General features: G+C 43.1%; 1 protein-coding gene across 1 annotated transcript in view; it reads right to left on the bottom strand.

Moving 5' to 3' along the window:
* Positions 1-20,734, bottom strand: part of LOC132776530 (NADH-cytochrome b5 reductase 3-like) — a 64,822-nt gene that overhangs the window by 8,041 nt on the left and 36,047 nt on the right. Inside the window, exons 3-5 of the mRNA XM_060778287.2 lie at positions 13,449-13,521; positions 7,691-7,797; positions 6,236-6,365 (exon numbers count right to left, since the gene is read on the bottom strand). Of these exons, the coding sequence (XP_060634270.1) occupies positions 6,236-6,365; positions 7,691-7,797; positions 13,449-13,521 (310 nt within the window). The remainder of the gene's footprint in view (positions 1-6,235; positions 6,366-7,690; positions 7,798-13,448; positions 13,522-20,734) is intronic.

Genomic DNA, 20,734 nt, shown 5'->3' with positions numbered 1-20,734 from the left:
TGAAATTTACCAATTCTCCAGTATGAGGCTGTGCATAGCATCGACAATCTCTGGAACAACAACCACTCTTGGTCGTCCAGGATGTTCCTCATCATTGGTGCTGAAGTGGCCCGTTTTAAATTTGGCAACCCAGTTCTTAACTGGAGAATATGAAGGGCATTGATTCCCCAACATCTGTGATCATGAATATCCTTCACAGACTTTCCTTGCAGAAACAAGAATTTTATCACTCCTGAGAGGTATTGCCTTAGACTTCGCCATTTTGTTTCCCCGAGTGATAGATCACTGTTACCATAAGTTACAAACACAAAATATGAGACACATAGGACTTTCATGTGATGTAACATTTGTAACCATAGAAACAAAAAAAGAACACAAAGCCAAAGACATATCAGAAGCCCCTCGTATAAAAGAATATAGGCAACGAGAAAGGACTCCCTATTCTATAATGCAGAGCTTTCCAAACTGTCATGAAACATTAGTGTGTCAAATGACCATAATGAGAAACATCGTCTGTGTGAAATAAGCAATAAATCATATATATATTTAAAATATAAATGAAAGGTTTTCATGAGACATTCCACCAATTTCAAACCAGCTTCAGAGCAGCATACAAGACTGCTATGGTCGCCTTAGTGCATGATCTCCGTCTTAACACTGACAAGGGGTGTGTGTCTCTGTTGGCCCTTCTAGATCTCTCAGTGGCATTTGATACCATCAGCCATGATTTCTTTCTGAAACACCGGCCCGGGGGGGGGGGGGGGGGAGGGGTTGGGAATCAGAGGCACTGTGTTGCAGTGATTCCGGTCATACCTCTCAGGCAGGTTCCATATGGTGGTGCTTAAGAATAGCTGCTCCACAAAAAAGGAGCTGTTATGTGGTGTCCACAAGGTGCCATTCTATCCCCAAAGCCTTAAAATATTTACATGAAAATGCTGGGAGAGATCATCCATAGGCATAGGGTGGGGTGTTAATCAGCATGCTGATGACACCCAAATATATTTCTCCATTTCTCCATTCCTTCTGAATGAATGCCTGGAGTGGTAATGGGCTGGATGAGGAAAAACAAATTGAAACCGAATCAATCTAGGGCCCTAATCTGGGGATGGAGTGTCAACTAGGGCTGTCCAACCACGGAAAAATTTGTTTCTAAACTCAATTCGTTTTTAGGGGGTTTTTGCGTTTCGTTATTTAAAAGAATTCCGAATTTTTTCTTTTAAAAAGTTTGATATTTACGAAATTTTGGAAATTATGAAACAATTTCGAAACAATAACGAATCAATTCGTTAATGGCGGACGAGATTGCGCAATACGCTAAAAAACTCTCCAAATGGGACAGGGGAAACTTCTGAAGCTTCCCTCTCCCTCTGTTGTTGACTGTTGGTGTGATATTTTTTTTTTATCACTGATAAAACAAACAACGACTATAAAACTTGCACCAGACATACGGAAATAATAACGAAATAATAACGAAACAATTTCGAAACAATTACGAAACGAATTGGAAAAATTCGTTTCGTTTTTTAGTTGCTCCTGAATGGTTCAATATCGCTTCGTTATAAAAAAAAAACGAATTAATAACGAATTACGAAATTAACGAACGAAACCGCCCAGCCCTAGTGTCAACCAGTCTGTTCACAGCTTGGAAGTGTTCTTAGATCCATCTCTCCAAATGTCAGTCCAGGTAGATGCGCTGCTCTGGAGTGCTTACTACCAGCTTTGGCTGACACGCCAGCTGTGCTCCTTCCTAGATTCAGAGGACTAAAGGTGGTAGTGCAAGCACTGGAAACCTCAAGGTTGAACTTCTGCAATGCACTTTACATTGGGCTACTTTTGTACCAAGTTTGGGAACTCTAGTTGATTCAAAATACAGCAGCAAAATTGGTTACAGAAACATCTAAGAGGGAGCATATTACACCTGTCTGTCAATTAGTTTCTGGGCAAAGCACAATGAGTTGGTTTTGACCTTTAAAGCCCTAACTTGACTATAGGATCACCTTCTCCTGTACAATCTGCCCTGAACTGAGGTCCCCTGTTGCCAGTCGGGTTCTGCTCCAACCACCCAGAACCCGATTGGCAACTGTCACCTTGAGGATCTTTTACATCCGCTGCCCCAAAACTGTGGAAGGCCATGCTGTAAGACATCTGACAGCCAAATGAGATGTCGGAATTTTGAAACCATCTAGACAGGCCTACCCACCCACTTGGGATCTGTTGTCGACTTTTCTATTCTGGCTTTGATGGCATTTGTTCCAATGGCTTGTTCTTGGGCTGCCAGAATCAGGCCCTCCATCTCCTTTTTCAAAGTTCCATTAGTGAGCCACAGCCATGTTTTTTCTTTGTCTATTTTGCTCTCAATTTTTCACAGGAACTGTCCATGGAGAACCTTCTTTTGCCAGTTTTCTCTTCTACTCTGCAAATCGTATTTTTACGGTATTCCCTCTTTGTTTTTTGCATTTGAAAGAGTTAACTACTATTGACTTCCATCAATGTTGGCCTTTCACATAACCTGCCAGTGCATGTTTCTCTTCTTCTACTGTTTGTTTTACATGCAGAAGCCCTCTGCCTCCTGATTTTCTGGGCAGGTAAAGTCTATCGACATCACTATTGTCATCAGTTTTCTTGTTTTTCTGTCCAGACTCCAGATCATCCAGCTCTGCTAGTGTCCAGTTCACAGTTCCAGCAGTGTATCTGATGATGGGGATTGCCCAGGTGTTGATAGCCTTGATTGTATTTCCACCATTTAATACAGCCTTTTAATACTGTATTTCCACCATTTAATACAGCCATTTAATAATAGCCTTCAAAACCCTTCTGACCTTTGGGCATATTCTTTGCTGACCACATTTTTCACATGCCCATGCTTATATTGTCCAACTGTAGTATGCCCAGATATTTATAGGCTTCAGGCTGATTTCACTTTATGGTTTGTCTGTTATGAGTAATTTTCTCTTGGAGTTGGAGGGGAGAGCTAGATGGCGAGGGGAGGCTTTGGGGTTACCTACTGACTGCAAGGAAGAAAGAGTATAAAAAGAAGAGGAGGAGAAAGGGAGAGAAGAAAGAGGGAGAAAGAGAGAAGGGGGAAAGGAAGAGGGAGAAAGAGAAAGAAAAAGAGAGGGGAAAGGGGAGACTGAAACGGGGAGAAAGTGGGAGAGAGTATGAGGCGGAGACAGAAAGAACAAAAGGAGCTCTGCGTTAGCAGAGCCAAGACTTATTCCACTTAGAGGGAGGCTTCTTCCTCGGTGGGCCAAATAAATGCCCTTGGCAGGCCGCATTTGGCCAGCAGGCTGTAGTTTGGGGACCCTGCTTTAGATCATCCAAGTGGGAAATTTTTGGTGAATTTCTTGCTGTTTGGTAGCCCAGGTTTGTTTTCTCTTGATCATAATTGCACTGTTGTGCAATTATGAACAACAGTGGTGACTGTGAGTCGCCCTGGAAAGTTCCTTTCTTGATGCTAACAATTCCATAGCTTTCATTGCCCACAAACAATTCAGTTTTCCATTGTTTCGTTTTATTTTCTGTTTATCATTGCCAGGTGATGTCCAGTTCTTGACTTTCTTCACTCTTTCAGTGATCATTTCTGTTGTTATTTCCAAGGTTCCCATTTTGTTCTCTGAAATTTTATTTTCAAAATCTTTTATCTACTCAGCTTTTTTGTTGTAACTTCTGTTTCCCACGGATCTTTCCAGAATGCATTTGTAGCTGTTTTTGCTGGTTTTTCATTTTTCACAGCCACCTGCTGATTCAGACTCTGGTAGAACTGCTTCTGATCAGATTGGAAGAGCTGATTTTGTTTGTATGACATATTGCTCAATTTTTCTGCCTGTTCACCATTTGCCGCAGTGCGAGGCTTGCTAACAAGAGAGAGGTTAGAGGTCAAAGGAATGCGTTTATGGTGGGAAAGTATATTAAACGAGCTGTTTGAAGTCAACTCTTTGTCAGTGCAACTTCTGCAAACACCCTGGTAACTTCTCTGGATTGCCTTGGCTTTTGGGCAATGCTCTTGGCTTTTGGGACTTTGTCTTGTTCTTGGCTCCTTGGGACTCTGTCATGCTGCCATGGATTCTTGTTTGACCAATGCCTTTGGATTATGCTTCTTGTTATTTGCCACTGAACTTTGGAAACTTTGTCTTTGCATTTAAGACACTGCTTTTTCCACTAAACCTTTGAAACTCTGTGTTGTTCATTCGTTCAGTCGTCTTCGACTCTTCGTGACCTCATGGACCAGTCCATGCCAGAGCTCCCTGTCGGCCCTCACCACCCCCAGCTCCTTCAAGGTCAGTCCAGTCACTTCAAGGATGCCATCCATCCACCTTGCCCTTGGTCGGCCCCTCTTCCACTTTCCCCAGCATAATTGTCTTCTCTAGGCTTTGCTGTCTCCTCATGATGTGGCCAAAGTACTTCAACTTTGTCTCTAGTATCCTTCCCTCCAGTGAGCAGCCGGGCTTTATTTCCTGGAGGATGGACTGGTTGGATCTTCTCGCAGTCCAAGGCACTCTCAGCACTTTCCTCCAACACCACAGCTCAAAATCATCTATCTTCCTTCGCTCAGCTTTCCCTAAGGTCCAGCTCTCGCATCCGTAGGTTACTACAGGGAATACCATGGCTTTGACTAGGCGGATCTTTGTTGCCAGTGTGATGTCTCTACTCTTTACTATTTTATCGAGACTGGACATTGCTCTCCTCCCAAGAAGTAAGCATCTTCTGATTTCCTGGCCACAGTCTGCATCTGCAGTAATCTTTGCGCCTAGAAATACAAAGTCTGTCACGGCCTCCACGTTTTCTCCCTCTATTTCCCAGTTGTCAGTAATTCTTGTTGCCATAATCTTGGTTTTTTTTATGTTTAGCTGCAACCCAGCTTTTGCGCTTTCTTCTTTCATCTTGATTAGAAGGCTCCTCAGCTCCTCCTCGCTTTCGGCCATCAGAGTGGTGTCATCTGCATATCTGAGGTTGTTAATGTTTCTTCCAGCAATTTTCACCCCAGCTTTGCATTCATCAAGCCCCGCACATCGCATGATGTGTTCTGCATACAAGTTAAAAAGGTTGGGTGAGAGTATGCAGCCTTGCCGTACGCCTTTCCCAATCTTGAACCAGTCTGTTGTTCCGTGGTCAGTTCTTACTGTTGCGACTTGGTCCTTGTACAGATTCCTCAGGAGAGAGACAAGGTGGCTTGGGATGCCCATCCCACCAAGAACTTGCCACAATTTATTATGATCCACACAGTAAAAACCTTTAGAATAGTCAATGAAGTAAAAATAGATGTTTTTCTGAAACTCCCTGCCTTTCTCCATTATCTAGCGGATATTGGCAATCTGATCTCTCGTTACTCTGCCTTTTCTAAATCCAACTTGAACGTCTGGCAACTCTCGCTCCATGTATTGCTGGAGTCTTCCTTGCAGGATCTTGAGCATTACCTTACTGGCATGAGAAATAAGGGCCACTGTACGGAAGTTGGAGCAGTCTTTCGCATTTCCCTTTTTTGGTATGGGGATATAAGTTGATTTTTTCCAGTCTGATGGCCATTCTTGTGTTTTCCATATTTGCTGGCATATGGCATGCATCACCTTGACAGCACCATCTTTTAAGATTTTAAACAGTTCAGCAGTTTAAACAGTTTGAAACTCTACTTTTATGTTAAAGACTTTGTTTTCTTCAATAAACTACAAAACCTTCAGCTTTGGTGTGCTGTGGTGTTCTGAGCAAGGTGAATCTATTCTGAGCTGCAACAGTCAGTAATTTATAACTTTCAGAACCACATCAACAGAAAATACTACATAAAAGGACCCTTCTCTCTCAGAAAGAGTGTGCCAGACCAACTGAACACCATTTCTGAACACCATTATGAACAGCTGCCTCCTCTCAAGAAGCTGATCATCTTCAATAAGAAGAATCGTAAGGATGCTTGATGAATGAATGTTAGAGTATATGTGTAAATGTTGATGCAATATTCCCCTTTGTCTATGTAACCAATATAATTATTATAAAACCCAGTACTGGAGTCCGTGTCTGCTTCTTTCTCTCAAATGCAACCTGTCTCACTGAAAGTGGAATAAAATAACCTATTTAATGTTTTAAAAAGTATTTATGGCATAGATACAGCACTTTTTAAACAAAAGGTACTGTATAATTTTCATAGTCTCCCAGTTTAGGATGAAGCAGATGAATGAGGTACTTTTCCTATTTTAATAAGCATATGTTTTCCCATTTTAATAGGCATATATAAAAATAATCTTACCTTTCCCCTTATAGACAAGCAATCCACTGGGCCCACGGAAATCAATAGTGTCCCCTGTCTTTAGACTCTCTAAGTACTGTGACATTTTTCCTCCTTCAGGGAATTTTGGGTGGACTCCTTTGAAATATATCTATTTAAACAAGACAAAGATGCGGAGGGGGGTACCTTTAAAGTGACACAAGTTTACAAAGTGGCAGATTCAGATTATTTAAGTGAGGTGCAGTGGAAGTACTACAATGAGAAGAAACATGCCTATCTTACACAAGGACTTCATAGATCTAAATCACCTGCTGTTTCGGGAGCCCATACATACAAGATTCTCAAATAAACCAAATACCATGATTAGCTGTGAAGCGGAGGAGAAAGACATGGGGAGGGAAGTCCCTGCTCCACTATCAGGCAGAGGATGGCAAGTTTGCTAGTCTCAGTCTGATGGAGGGGCAAAGGTGTCTTTTGATGCACAATTGTAATGGGTCATCGGATCTTATAAGCATCTCAATTTTGGCAAAGCAATTAAGGCAAAAAAGATTTGCATTAGATTTGAGTAAATATGGTATTTAATCTTGTTAAAATTAAAACAAAATATCTTTTAAAAACTTGTGTTAATCTTTGGGAACAAGTCTTAACTCATGTTGGAACGTGACAGCATCTTCTTGGAGCCTGAATAACAAATGAGCAGTAGCATAAAACAAAAGAAAATCAAATACCACTACAAAGCCAAAGCTTTTTGATCACTGTTGCCTTGGGGCCAGCATGAAGAATCCTCTCCCCAGTGGCAGATATTTTCAACTACAGTTCCCATCAGCTTCACCAATAGTAAGAGGTTACAGGAATTGCAAAGTGATATCCTATCAATGACTTTTCAGCCGTGTCCCCTTTGTTACTCATAAAAGAAAGCTTCCAAACACCAGTGCCTCATGACAATTTCAGAGCTATAGAGAAGGGAAAGGAATCATGACAGTGCCTAGCTGTAGGAGAAGAGCGTCACCCCTCCAACTTGCTGCACGTTTGGGTTCAGGGCCCTGTGAGAGCATACTTTGGTCCTTTGGTGCTGCCTTCCCTTGGGGGGGGGGGGGGGAGAGATACAGTATGACTTCTTATCAACAGGCTCAATATCTATAGTTTCACTTATCCAAGATCCAAAAATTTTTTCCACAGGAAGTTTGTAGTGCTTTCTAGCTCTACCAGTGTTATTATAAGGTAGGCTTCCAGTCCAAATATAGTTAAAATATAAGTTCCCTGTTATCCATTGTTTCAGACCCCTTGGAACACATCCCCCATGGATAGCAGGGGTTATACTGTACTGGAAATATATCTTTCTTCAATTTCCCAGAAATAAAAAATAGCAATCCTTGTTTATGCCAGTGCATGTTACCAGTCTTAATTCCAAACATGTTTCCTCACCACTGCCCTGGAGTGGACAATTCCCAAAGAGTTAAAGCTTGAAGCTTTTACCTTCACCACAAGATCCACATAGCCTTTATCATCATCGCTGGTCACAGGTGTGTAAGGCCTGATCACCAGATTGCCATCAATCCTTGTAGAAAGGTAAATGTGCTGTCCTAAAAGTAATGACAAAAGGGTTAACATTTAATTAAAAATGTAGACACTGAAGTTTAAAACATGCTCTTCTATAGTTATTTAAAATATTACACAGTTATCCACCTTTCTTAAAAGACTTAGGGATAGTTAAAGTATTTAAATAATCTAATAAAAATTATTTTCACTAAGTTCTTGTGGGTTTTTTCGGGCTATATGGCCATGTTCTAGAGGCATTTCTCCTGACGTTTTGCCTGCATCTATGGCAAGCATCCTCAGAGGTGACCTCACCTCTGAGGATGCTTGCCATAGATGCAGGCAAAACGTCAGGAGAAATGCCTCTAGAACATGGCCATGTAGCCCGAAAAAACTCACAAGAACTTAGTGATTCCAGCCATGAAAGCCTTTGACAATACATTATTTTCACTGTTCCTTTTTTGTTTGCTTGGCTGCAATATCAATTTAACAATTTCTGTACAGAGCAGGAAAGGGAAAAATCTCCTTGGTTACAGTATGTGAAACTCCTCTAAGATGTTACTTCTAGAATTATATTTTATACTGCTCAAGATCAACAACGGTCATCTCAAGACTGGACTACATTGGCCTCCCTCTACATTGGCCTTCCTCTGTCGGTGATCCGGAAGCTCAAGTTGGTACAAAATGCAGCGGCTCGGCTTCTTGCGGGAACTCCGATGAGATGCCACATAACACCAATCTTACTACAGCTGCATTGGTTACCAATTGAGCACCGGATCACTTTCAAAGTGATGGTACTCACCTTTAAGGCCTTGCATGGTCTGGGGCCAATGTACCTGAGGGACCGCCTCACCCCCTACCAACCCCAGAGATCCCTCCGTTCTGAGGACCAAGATCTATTGGAAGTCACCAGTGTCAAGACCTTGCGTCTAACAGCAACCAGACGCAGAGCCTTCACAGCAGTGGCACCATCACTCTGGAATACTCTGCCACCTGAAGTCCGTGCCTTGCAGGACTTACCAGCTTTCCGCAGGGCATGTAAGACATACCTGTTTTGACAGGCTTTTAATGTTTTATATTGTTGTTTTTAAATTGTTTTAAACTGCTTTTAAATTTTGTTAGATTTTAGCTATTCTTGTAAGCCGCTCCGATCCCCAGGGGAGTGGCGGCATATAAGTTTAAATAATAAATAAATAAATAAATAAATAAATAAACAAACAGAAATGGGCAAAATACTGGCTTGTCCTCTGTAAGGTTGTCTCTTTTAATGTTTCAAGCTGTCATTTCAACATTTCCATCCAGTTCATGCAGATTTTTTTTTAAAACTAGGATAAACTAAGTTCAATTATTTACTTTCTAAAATCTAAAGAAATAATGAGAAGCTGAAGCTAGGAGGCTTAAATCATGACCAAATGATACAGATGGTGTATCCAGATTTGAAAAAAGTTTCAAACTGTATTTGTTGTCTAGAAGACGCAACGCAACAAAATCTGTTATCTATTATTTGAAGACAGCTACCCCTGGGCAGTAATATATTCAGAAGCCTTTTGAGAATTTTTAAATGCATGCAGTTTCCAAAGATGTGGGCATCTGGAGCAACTGTGTACAGAATATTCTGTGCTGTATACAAAACAAATACTGAAACATTTGTAGTTACAGCACGTAGAATCATAGAGTTGGAAGAGACTTCATGGGCCATTCAGTCCAACCCCCTGCCAAGAAGCAGGAATATTGCATTCAAAGCACCCCTGACAGATGGCCATTCAGCCTCTGTTTAAAAGCTTCCAAAGAAGGAGCCTCCACCACACTCCAGGGCAGAGAGTTCCACTGCTGAACGGCTCTCACAGTCAGGAAGTTCTTCCTCATGTTCAGATGGAATCTCCTCTCTTGTAGTTTGAAGCCATGGTTCCGTGTCCTAGTCTCCTTTCACATATTTATACATGGCTATCATATCTCCTCTCAGCCTCCTCTTCTCTAAACATGCCCAGCTACTTAAGCCGCTGCTCATAGGGCTTGTTCTCCAGACCCTTGATCACATTAGTTACCCTCCTCTGGACACATTCCAGCTTGTCAATATCTCTCTTCAATTGTGGCGCCCAGAATTGGACACAAGAAGAATAAAGGGGTAGCAATACGTCCCTAGATCTAGACACTATGCTCCTATTGATGCAGGCCAAAATCCCATTGTTTTGTTTTTTTTTTGCCACCACATCACATTGTTGGCTCATGTTTAACTTGTTGTTCACGAGGACTCCAAGATCTTTTTCACACGTACTGCTCTTTTGCATTATGTGAGAGGAAGCGACAGGGATGAGGGAGCAAGCTTGTTTTCTGCTTCCTTGGAGACTAGGACACGGAGCAACGGCTTCAAACTACAAGAGAGGAGATTCCATCTGAACCTGAGGAAGAACTTCCTGACTGTGAGAGCCGTTCAGCAGTGGAACTCTCAGCCCCGGAGTGTGGTGGAGGCTCCTGCTTTGGAAGCTTTTAAGCAGAGGCTGGATGGCCATCTGTCAGGGGTGATTTGAATGCAATATTTCTGCTTCTTGGCAGGGGGTTGGACTGGATGGCCCATGAGGTCTCTTCCAACTCTTTGATTCTATGATTACGTTTTTTCTGCCTTAGTGGAGTATCTTGCATTTGTCCCTGTTGAACTTTATTTTGTTAGTTTTGGCCCATCTCTCTAATCTGTCAAGATCGTTTTGAATCCTGCTCCTGTCCTCTGGAGTATTGGCTATCCCTCCCAATTTGGTGTCATCTGCAAACTTGATGATCATGCCTTCTAACCCTTCCTTTAAGTCAAGATATTGAATAGAACCGGGCCCAGGACGGAACCCTGCGGCACGCTGCTAATCGCTTCTTTCCAGGATGAAGAGGAAGCATTGGTGAGGACCCTCTGGGTTCGTCCATTTAACCAATTACAGATCCACCTCACTGTAGTTTTGCCTAGCCCACATTGGACTAGTTTCCTTGCCAGAAGGTCATGGGGGACCTTGTTGAAGGCCTTACTGAAATCAAGGTATGCTACATCCATGGCATTCCCCGCATCTACCCAGCTTGTAACTCTATCAAAAAAGAGATCAGATTAGTCTGGCATGACTTGTTTTTGATAAATCCATGTTGACTATTAGCGATGATCGTATTTGTTTCTAAGTGTTTGCAGACCACTTCCTTGACAATCTTTTGCAGAATCTTGCCTGGTATCGATGTGAGGCTGACCAGACGGTAATTGTTTGGGTCATCCTTTTTCCCCTTCTTGAAGATTGGGACCACATTGGCCCTCTTCCAATCTGCTGGAACTTCTCCTGTTCTCCAAAAACTCTCAAAGATGGTTGCCAATGGTTCCGAAATGACTTCCGCTAGTTCCTTCAATACTCTTAGGTGTAGTTGGATGTCCTCTAATCCCTCATCCATTCCATCTTGCTGAAGTTGAAGATGACTTTCTTTTTGTGAGAAGACTGAGGCAAAAAAGGCATTAAGTAGTTCTGCCTTTTCCCTATTGCCTGTCAGCATTGCCCCATCTTCTCCTCGAAGAGGCCCTATCGCCTCCTTCTTCCTTTTTCTACTGACATAAGAAAAAGAAGCCCTTTTTATTGTTTTTAATGTCCCATGTCAAGCCTGAGCTCATTTTGTGCTTTAGCCTTGCAGACCTTTTTCCTACAGGACTTGGCTATTTGTTTGAATTCTTCTTTGGTGATTTCTCCCTTTTTCCACTTCTTGTGCATGTCTCTTTTGAGTCTTAGCACAGTTAGAAGTTTTTTGAACATCCATTCTGGTTTCTTTGCACTTTTCCTAATTTTTCTCTTTGCTGGCTCTGTTTGCAATTGTACCTTGAGTATTTCACTCTTGAGAAACTCCCATCCATCCATAACTCCCTTGTTTTTTAGTATCTGTGCACGGAATGCTGCTCAGTGTTTCCTTCATTTTTTGGATATCAGCTCTCCTAAAATCCAAAATGCAGGTTCGACTTGTCTTAGTTTCGGCTTTCCTTTGTACCTCAAATTGCAGGAGCACATGGTCACTTGCCCCTAAGGATCAGACCACTTCAACCGCATCGATCAGGAGGCATTTGTTAGGATGAGATTGAGAATAGCTGACCCCCTTGTTGCCTCTTCTACCTTCTGGACCATGAAATGCAAGGCAAGCGAGGAATTTGTTGGACTTTGTACTCTTGGCTGAGTTTGTTTTCCAGCAAATATCGGGATAGTTGAAATCGCCTATGACTACTACATCTCTTCTCTGTGCTTGTTTGGTCAAGTGTTGGCAGAAGACTTTATCAAGTTCTTCTTCCTGGCTTGGAGGTCTGTAGTAGATGCCCACAACGACAATTTTTTGAGTCCCAGTTCCTTTGATTCTTATCCAGATGCTTTCAAACTGATTTTTAGGATTGCTGTCGTGCATCTCTTCTGCATGAAGAGAAATCAAATGGCTCGGCTACTTTTATTCCACTCAACTCCGCAACAAATACAGGGTGTTTCAAAAGATGGACCTGATTTAAAATCATTGTATCTCTGCAACCACAAAAAGCCCACAAATGAAACTTGAAAGGTTGGCGTATAAAATTGCAAATTATTACTGCTAGCTCACTAACAGCCCCTTAGCCTCAGTCATTCCCAAGATGACAACCCAACAGCTAGGCCTCATTAGATATTCTCCATTTGTAGAGTAATTTTTTAGATTTGTTTTTGGCTCATTTTAAAAATTTAATCCTGCTACAGTAGAGTCTTGTTTAACCAAACTTTGCTCATCCAATGTTCTGTATTATCCAACGTAGTCTGCCATCCAACCGGAATAATGTCCAGGGTGGGAGAAAGAAAGAACTCTTGTCTGTTTTTGTGCTAAATTAGTCAGTACAGTAATTTAGACTTGGATTCTCAGAATTCCTCACCACTGCTCATATCTGCCAGGGCTGATGAGAGTTGCAGCACAAAGCATCTGATTGACATAGTTTGAGGGTAGACTGCTCTTGATGATCAAAACATGAACAAGAAAAATAACCACAATTCCACCAATACAAAATATAGCATGAATAAATAAAACCAATTAGTAATACAACACTACTATATTCAACCTAAATTTAAAATTTGTTAACAATGACACCCAGTTTCACATTTTAAGTAGTCATTATCTAAGGCCCTTCCACACAGGTGAGGATGTTTTCTGATAATGTTGAATTGTGGATTATTTTATACTGTGTCTTATATTTTGCACCTTGTTTTTTGCTATGTTGTACACCGCAGTGAGTCGCCCCTGGGCTGAGAACTGCGGTATATAAGCGAAATAAATAAATAAATAAATAAAATCCCACATTTTCCACCCTGAACTGGAATATATGGCAGTGTGAATGCAGATAACCCAGTTCAAAGCAGATATTGTGATATTTTCTGCCTTGATATTCTGGGTTATATGGCTGTGTGGAAGGACCCACAGAAAACATACACTGGGAGAATAAGAATTATTAAATGGTCTCCAATACAGGTTTGAGTTCTTTAGATTTATATTTTCCTTTCCAAATCTGGCTGGTATCTCTACTACAAAACTCTTTCCTCTTCAAACTTACAATTCAACCCAAAAATTTGGATTTCCATTCTATTTCCCTCTTCAGAGTCATCTCGTTAAATAAGTAGACATTCGACTGTAAGAAGAACTTATTTCTCTCATGAAACAAACAAACAAACAAACAAACAAACAAACATACCAACAGGAAGGCCTAAAATGTGTTCTGGAGTTGGCAGGGCAAAGCGAAATTTTCTGGTGTCATGGCTGATATTCTGAAAAACAAACAGTAAAATAGCTTCTTTACATATGGTTTAGTCCCGTGATGGCGAACCTATGACGTGCATGTCAGTACGTCAGTACGTCAGTATGTCAACACATAGCCATTTCTACTGACACGCACCCGCCCGCCTGTCCACCCCTCCCCTCCACCTCTCCCTCACTCAAATTCCTTTTATTTCCTCCTTCCTTTCTTCCCTCATCTCCCAAACAGGCCTCCTCCTCCTCGCCTCCATTGTTGCTCCCGCTTCTTCCTCCGAAAATGGTGCCGGCTGCGGAGGGGGGAGGGAGACTGGGTGACTTCACCCCCGCCCTCTCTTCCTCCTTTCAGAGCAGAAGCTAAGGGGCGGGGCCTCTGCGGAGCGGCCACGCTCCTGATTGGCCGCCCTCCCTCCCATGGGGTTCATTTGTATGTTTAAAGGGGAAGGGGGCCTTTCCTCGACGTGGGCCTTCTTTCCTCCCTCCGGCCTGGCCCTTGGCCAAGTGGTGGCCGCCGCCGCCGAAAGGGGCAGCGAGGGGCCCGGCTGTGGCTGCTGCGGTGCCCCCGCCTTCAGCCCCCCAGGCATTTGAGACTTCCGCGCTCAAAATGCCTCGTGCCAACAATGGGCGCGGAAGAGCGGTTGAGAAAGCAGGTTGCCGGGCGCGAGCGAGGAAGGGATCTGGCCTCGAGAGGAAGCACCTCCAGGGAGGTGTGAAGCAAAGAGCCGTCCCGAAGCCAGGCCTCTCTCCCCTTGGCCGGCCTGAGGCATCTGGCCAGCCTTGAGTTCAGAGGCTCAGCCTGACTAGGCTGCACTGGGCTTTGGGAGACTCCTCGGCCTGTTGCTGCCAAAGCAGGCTGAGTCCAGGCTGCAAGTGGAGAGGCTGCGGCGAGCGTTCCATAGGGCTGCCTGGCCCTGCTCCAGAAGCGTGTCCTCTTGACGTTTCACCCACATCTGTGGCTAAAGGCATCCTCAGGGGTTGAGGGATCTCTAGGAATAGATATAGGTATCCGAAAGCCTAACCCTACTCCAGCAAGACATGGAGAGAGTTGCCAGATGTACAAGCTGGGTTCAGAAAAGGCAGAGGAACCAGAGATCAAATGGCCAATATCCGGATGCTGGATATTGGAGCAAGGATGGGAATTTCAGAAAAACACCTATTTCTGCTTCATTGACTATTCTACAGCCCTTGACTGTGTGAATCATAATAAACTGTGGCAAGTTCTTGGTGGTCTGGGCACACCAAATCAGGTAAGTTATATAATTAGGTTGTTGCTGTTGTTCATTCGTTCAGTCGTTTCTGACCCTGTGACTTCATGGACCAACCCACGCCAGAGCTCCCTGTCGGTCGTCATTACCCCCAGCTCCTTTAAGGTCAATCCAGTCACTTTAAGGATACCATCCATCCATCTTGCCCTTGGTCGGGTCCTCTTTCTTTTTCCTTCCATTTTCACCAGCATCATTGTCTTCTCTAAGCTTTCCTTTCTTCTCATGATGTGGCCAAAGTACTTCATCTTTGCCTCTACTATTCTTCCCTCCAATTAGCAGTCAGGCTTTATTTCTTGAAGTATGGACTGATTGGATCTTCTCACAGTCCAAGGCACTCGCAGAATTTTCCTCCAACACCACAGTATCTATCTTCCTTCGCACAGCCTTCCCTAAGGTCCAGCGCTCACATCCGTAGGTGATTATGGGGAATACCATTGCTTTGATCATGCAGATCTTTGTTGCCAGTGTGATGTCTCTACTCTTCACTATTTTATCGAGATTGGACATTGCTCTCCTCCCAAGAAGTAAGCGTCTTCTGATTTCCTGACTGCAGTCTGCGTTTGTAGTAATATTTGCACCTAGAAATACAAAGTCTGTCACTGCCTCCATGTTTTCTCCCCCTATTTCCCAGTTGCCAATCATTATTGTTGCCATAGTCTTGGTTTTTTTGATGTTTAGCTGCAACCCAGCTTTTGCGCTTTCTTCTTTCACCTTGATTAAAAGGCTCCTCGGCTCCTCCTCACTTTCGGCCATCAAAGCGGTGTCATCTGCATATCTAAGGTTGCTAATGTTTCTTCCAGCAATTTTCACCCCAGCCTTGCATTCGTCAAACCCCGCACATCGCATGATGTGTTCTGCATACAAGTTGAATAGGTTGGAGGAGAGTATACAGCCCTGCCGTATGCCTTTCCCAATCTTGAACCAGTCTGTTGTTGCATGGTCAGTTCTTACTGTTGCTACTTTGTCCTAATACAGATTCCTCAGGAGAGAGATAAGGTGATTTGGTATGCCCCTACTACCAAGAACTTGCCACAATTTATTATAATCCACACAGTCAAAAGGCTTTAGAATAGTCAATAAAACAATATTCATTTTATTTATTTTATAAATAAATATTTATATATGTATATAATTGTAATATATAACTATATTTAATATACCATATATTCCGGGGTACAAGACGACTTTATAAGCCAGGAAAATCATCTCAAAAGTGGGGAGTTGTCTTGTACCCCGGTATAAAGTCCGGATCATTTTTCCCTTGCCTCCCTCGCCCTTTGCATCCCTGCGTGGTGGAGCCTGAGGAAGAGGAGGGTGGAGGGAGGGAGGGGCAAGGAGGAGGAGTGGCAGGCTTTGCTACCAAGCTGGCAGTGTGGTAGCCTACTGGGCTGTCTTCACCCTCGCCGGCATGGAGTTGGCTCCGCCTCCACCCTCCATCCAAGCTGCCGCAGGAGCCAAAACCAGAGCAGCGGGGCCGGGAGAGCTCACCTCTGGCTGCTGAGGCCCCACCCCCCGTGGAGGTCCCCGCCCCCTCCTGCCCCCGCTCCAGCTTCAACTCCTGCCGTGTTACCAGGCCAGCTGGAGGTGTATGCATGCTGTGCTATCCCTGGTCTGCTGCTAGCTCCACCTCTGGTCTCAAGGCCGCCGAGGGAGCCAAAACCAGAGCATGGGGAGGAGCCACGAAGGGCGGGGTCCTGTTCTCCCACTGCCTCCCCGCTCCGGGTTTGGTTCCCTCAGCGGCCTTGAAACCAGAGGCAGAGCTAGAAGCAGACCAGGGAAAGCACAGCATGCAAACACCCCCAGCCGGCCTGGTAACACGGCAGGAGTCGAAACCGGAGCGGGGGATGGGGCCTCAGCAGCCAGAGGCGAGCTCTCCCATCCTCGCCCCCACCACTCCGGCTTTGGCTCCTGCGGCAGCTGGGATGGAGGGCGGAGGCAGAGCCAACTCCATGCCGGCCACGGTATTTATTTTTTATTTATTGTGTCAGGAGCAGACCAAACAGTTGTATTACATTTTTAACAAAACAAACAAACACAAAACACAAAGTTTGCAAGCTTGGTAGTTGATTAAATGTCCTTTTGGCTAAAACATGTGCTAAAAACTTTTGAACTCTAAAGATACAACATGCACTCAGCTGAATCCAAATATATTTGCAAGTGAGCAGCACTGCATTATAAAGAAGACATAGGAGTATCTATTTGGTCTGATCTGTAAAAAAGGGCAAATGTAATTTGGGTGCAGAGTGCTGTAATATTACCTCACGTAACACGATTTTTGTTCCTGGGTTAGAAATGTCATTTCCTATTTATTTATTTATTTATTTATCGTGTCAGGGGCAGACCAGACAGTTGCATTGCATTTTTTAACAAACAAACAAAACACAAAGTTTGCAAGCTTGGTAGTTGATTAAATGTCTTTTGACCAGTAGCTGGCCCCTTGGGAGTGCCTCTGGTGTTGCTGCAAGGAGGTCCTCCATTGTGCATGTGGCAGGGCTCAGGTTGCATTGCAGCAGGTGGTCAGTGGTTTGCTCTTCTCCACACTCGCATGTCATGGATTCTACTTTGTAGCCCCATTTCTTAAGGTTGGCTCGGCATCTCGTGGTGCCAGAGCGCATTCTGTTCAGCGCCTTCCAAGTCGCCCAGTCCTCTGTATGCCCTGGGGGGGGGGGGGGTTCTCATTTGGTATCAGCCATGGATCGAGGCTGTGGGTTTTAGTCTGCCACTTTTTGACTCTTGCTTGCTGAGGTATCCCTGTGAGTATCTCTGTAGATCTTAGTAAGCTATTTCTTGATTTAAGGCATTTCCTTGCTGGCTGATATCCAAACAGAGGATGGGCCAGAGATGTCCCTGATTTGAATCATAGAATCATAGAGTTGGAAGAGACCTCATGGGCCATCCAGTCCAACCCCATTCTGTCAAGAAGCAGGAAAATTGCATTCAAAGCACCCCCGACAGATGACTATTCAGCCTCTGTTTAAAAGCTTCCAAAGAAGGAGCTTCTACCACTCTCTGAGGCAGAGAGTTCCACTGCTGAATGTCTCTCACAGTCAGGAAGTTCTTCCTCATGTTCAGATGGAATCTCCTTTCTTGTAATTTGAAGCCATTGTTCCGCATCCTAGTCCTCCCTGTGACTTCCTCTCACATATTTATACGTGAACATCATCATGTCTCCTCTCAGCCTTCTCTTCTTCAAGCTAAACATGCCCAGCTCTTTAAGCCGCTCCTCATAGGGCTTGTTCTCCAGACGCTTGATCATTTTAGTCGCCCTCCTCTGGACACATTCCAGCTTGTCAATATCTCTCTTCAACTGTGGTGCCCAGAAATGGACCAAGTGGTCTAACCAAGGCAGAATAGAGCACGGGGAGCATGACTTCCCTGGATCTAGGCACTAGACTCCTATTGATGCAGGCCAACATCCCATTGGCTTTTTTTTGCCGCCGTATCTCATTACCAGCTCATGTTTAACTTGTTGTCCACAAGGACCCCAAGATCTTTTTCACATATACTGTTCTCGAGCCACACGTCCCCTATCCTGTATCTTTGCATTTCATTTTTGACATAAGTCAAACTTGAAAGCTCTTATTTACCCAGGGTCCCCCTTCCTCTTTTCTGATCTTTTTTCCCCTTCTAACAATTAAACATCACCTGGCTGTGTTCTTGAGAAACTCTAAAACAATTCAAGCTGTCACGGTGATTTAAGGATGAAGATATGTCAAGATGTGACCCAGTAAACATGTGCCATGCCAAATGCTACATTTCTGAAGGATTAGGGTCCAATCTGCCCTTCTCTTCTGATAGGAGATCCTGATTTATAAAACTGCATATAGATTAAAATTCTACAAATGCTTTGCCTTCACCTCAATACTCATAATACAAAGCCTGACTTCTATTTGCATGCAAACTTCTATGCCAACATAAATGTAATCTGAATCATTTAAAGCCTGCTTTCATACTTGGCAGCATGATGTAAAGGACCCAGATTGTAAATGAAATTCAAGGGAGGAAGAGCAACTGTAATGACCAATGTAAGGTACAGTGTCCCTCTCATAGGAACCTGCATGACATAAGCATTTGAATTAAAGCCTGCTTTCATACTTGGCAGCATGATGTAAAGGACCCAGATTGTAAATGAAATTCAAGGGAGGAAGAGCAACTGTAATGACCAATGTAAGGTACAGTGTCCCTCTCATAGGAACCTGCATGACATAAGCATTTGAATTAAAATTACCATATTGAATTCAAATCTGATTTTAAAAAATTGTTTGGTGTGCATTGGAAGAGGGGTGGTCTTATACGGCGAGTATATCCCAAACTCTATATTTTAATTGGAAAAGTTGGGGGTCGTCTTATACGCCCAGTTGTCTTATATATATATACAGTAATTAGGTTATGGTTTATTAAATATAGGTATTTATTACAATTATATATTTTTTGTAATTTAAACTAAATATTGCAAAATTATGGTTTTTTTCTTGAAGTGACACACCACCTGAATTATGCTCTGTTTTTTGGCGAATTTTGACACACCACGCTCAAAACGTTGCCCATCACTGCTAGTCAAACACCTTTTTTTTGCTCCAAGTACTTATTTATAACTAGAATACTGACCATTTTTTCAGCCTGGGCCTGAGATGGAGACATGCCGCATTATCACAGAGTGTCTGCACCCTACACTACACTGTGCGATTTGGAAGGCACTGAACAGACTGCACTCTGGCACAGCGAGATGCAGAGCTAGCCTTAAGAAATGCAGCTACAAAGTGGAGTCCATGACATGCGAGTGTGGAGAAGAGCAAACCACAGACCACCTATTACAATGCAGTCTGAGCCCTGCCACATGTACAATGGAGGACCTTCTCATAGTGACAACAGAGGCACTCAAAGTGGCCAGCTACTGGTCAAAGAACATTTAGCATAATGCCAAGTTTTCAAACTTTGTGCTTTTTTTAAAAAAAGCAATACAAGTGTACCCATGGTCCGCTCCTGATACGATAAATAAAGAAATAGTTTTGGCCTGATTGCTTTGGAAATAAATATAAATATACCTGCATACAAAATAAATAAATAAAAACATAGAGCTCAGTGGTGGCTCACAGATCTGTGCTCTATTAAGAGAAAACATTTCCTAACCATTCCCAAAACACAACTGAAAAATGACAAGACTTGGGAGCCTGAACTTCAATTCAGAACACTATATCTGACAAACCCCAATAAAAGCAGGTAGATTCTAGACCAGGGGTCTTCAAACTTTATTTTCTTCCCTCTTCTCAAATCTTTCTGTTTTTTCTTTCTTCTCTTTCCCATTCCCCCCTCCCTCTTTTCCCTTCTCCTTTCCTTTCTTCCTCTTCTTTTTCTTTTGTCTGCCCTTTCTTCCCTTCCCTCTTCTCATATGTTTTCCTTTTTCCTTTCTCTTTTTTCCCTCCCTCCCTCCCTTTTCTTTCTTTCCTGCAATTGTGTTTGAAGTCATAAAGTTCAATGATCAGGACAGAGTGAGAGGAAAAGAAAAACCATGATTGGAATTGGTCCCAGATGTTGTAAGTTGGCGTCACGTTAGTCTTCAAGATGTTACAGGACTCTTTGTTGGTTTTGATGCATCCTGACCCTCATAGGAAGGAAGTTTAAATCCAAAGTGTTCCTCTCTCTGAAATTGTGTAACACAATACACTAATTTTAAATATGTAAATAAGTCCAAGGGCAGAAACCTTTGGGAGATTCCCCTTAATAGTTGACATAGTGTATTTATTACAGCACAACCTAACATTTCCTTCAATGTGCTGAAATATTAGAGTCATTAGAGTTACTTTCACATCTTGTTCAATTTTGACTATGTATACATACTAGGTAGGTACAGTCGTTATCTTCTTAAATCGTTATTATTTTGGGGAAATTTACCTTTTGAAGCGATATCGGTGCGCTTTAGCAAACCGGAAGTGTATTTGCCCTTTCGAAGCCTCAGTCGCTA

This window comes from Anolis sagrei, chromosome 5 (assembly GCF_037176765.1).
Source record: "Anolis sagrei isolate rAnoSag1 chromosome 5, rAnoSag1.mat, whole genome shotgun sequence".
Taxonomy (NCBI): domain Eukaryota; kingdom Metazoa; phylum Chordata; class Lepidosauria; order Squamata; family Dactyloidae; genus Anolis; species Anolis sagrei.
The sequence above is the reverse complement of the archived record's forward strand: the minus strand, read 5'-3'. Positions and strand labels throughout refer to the sequence as shown.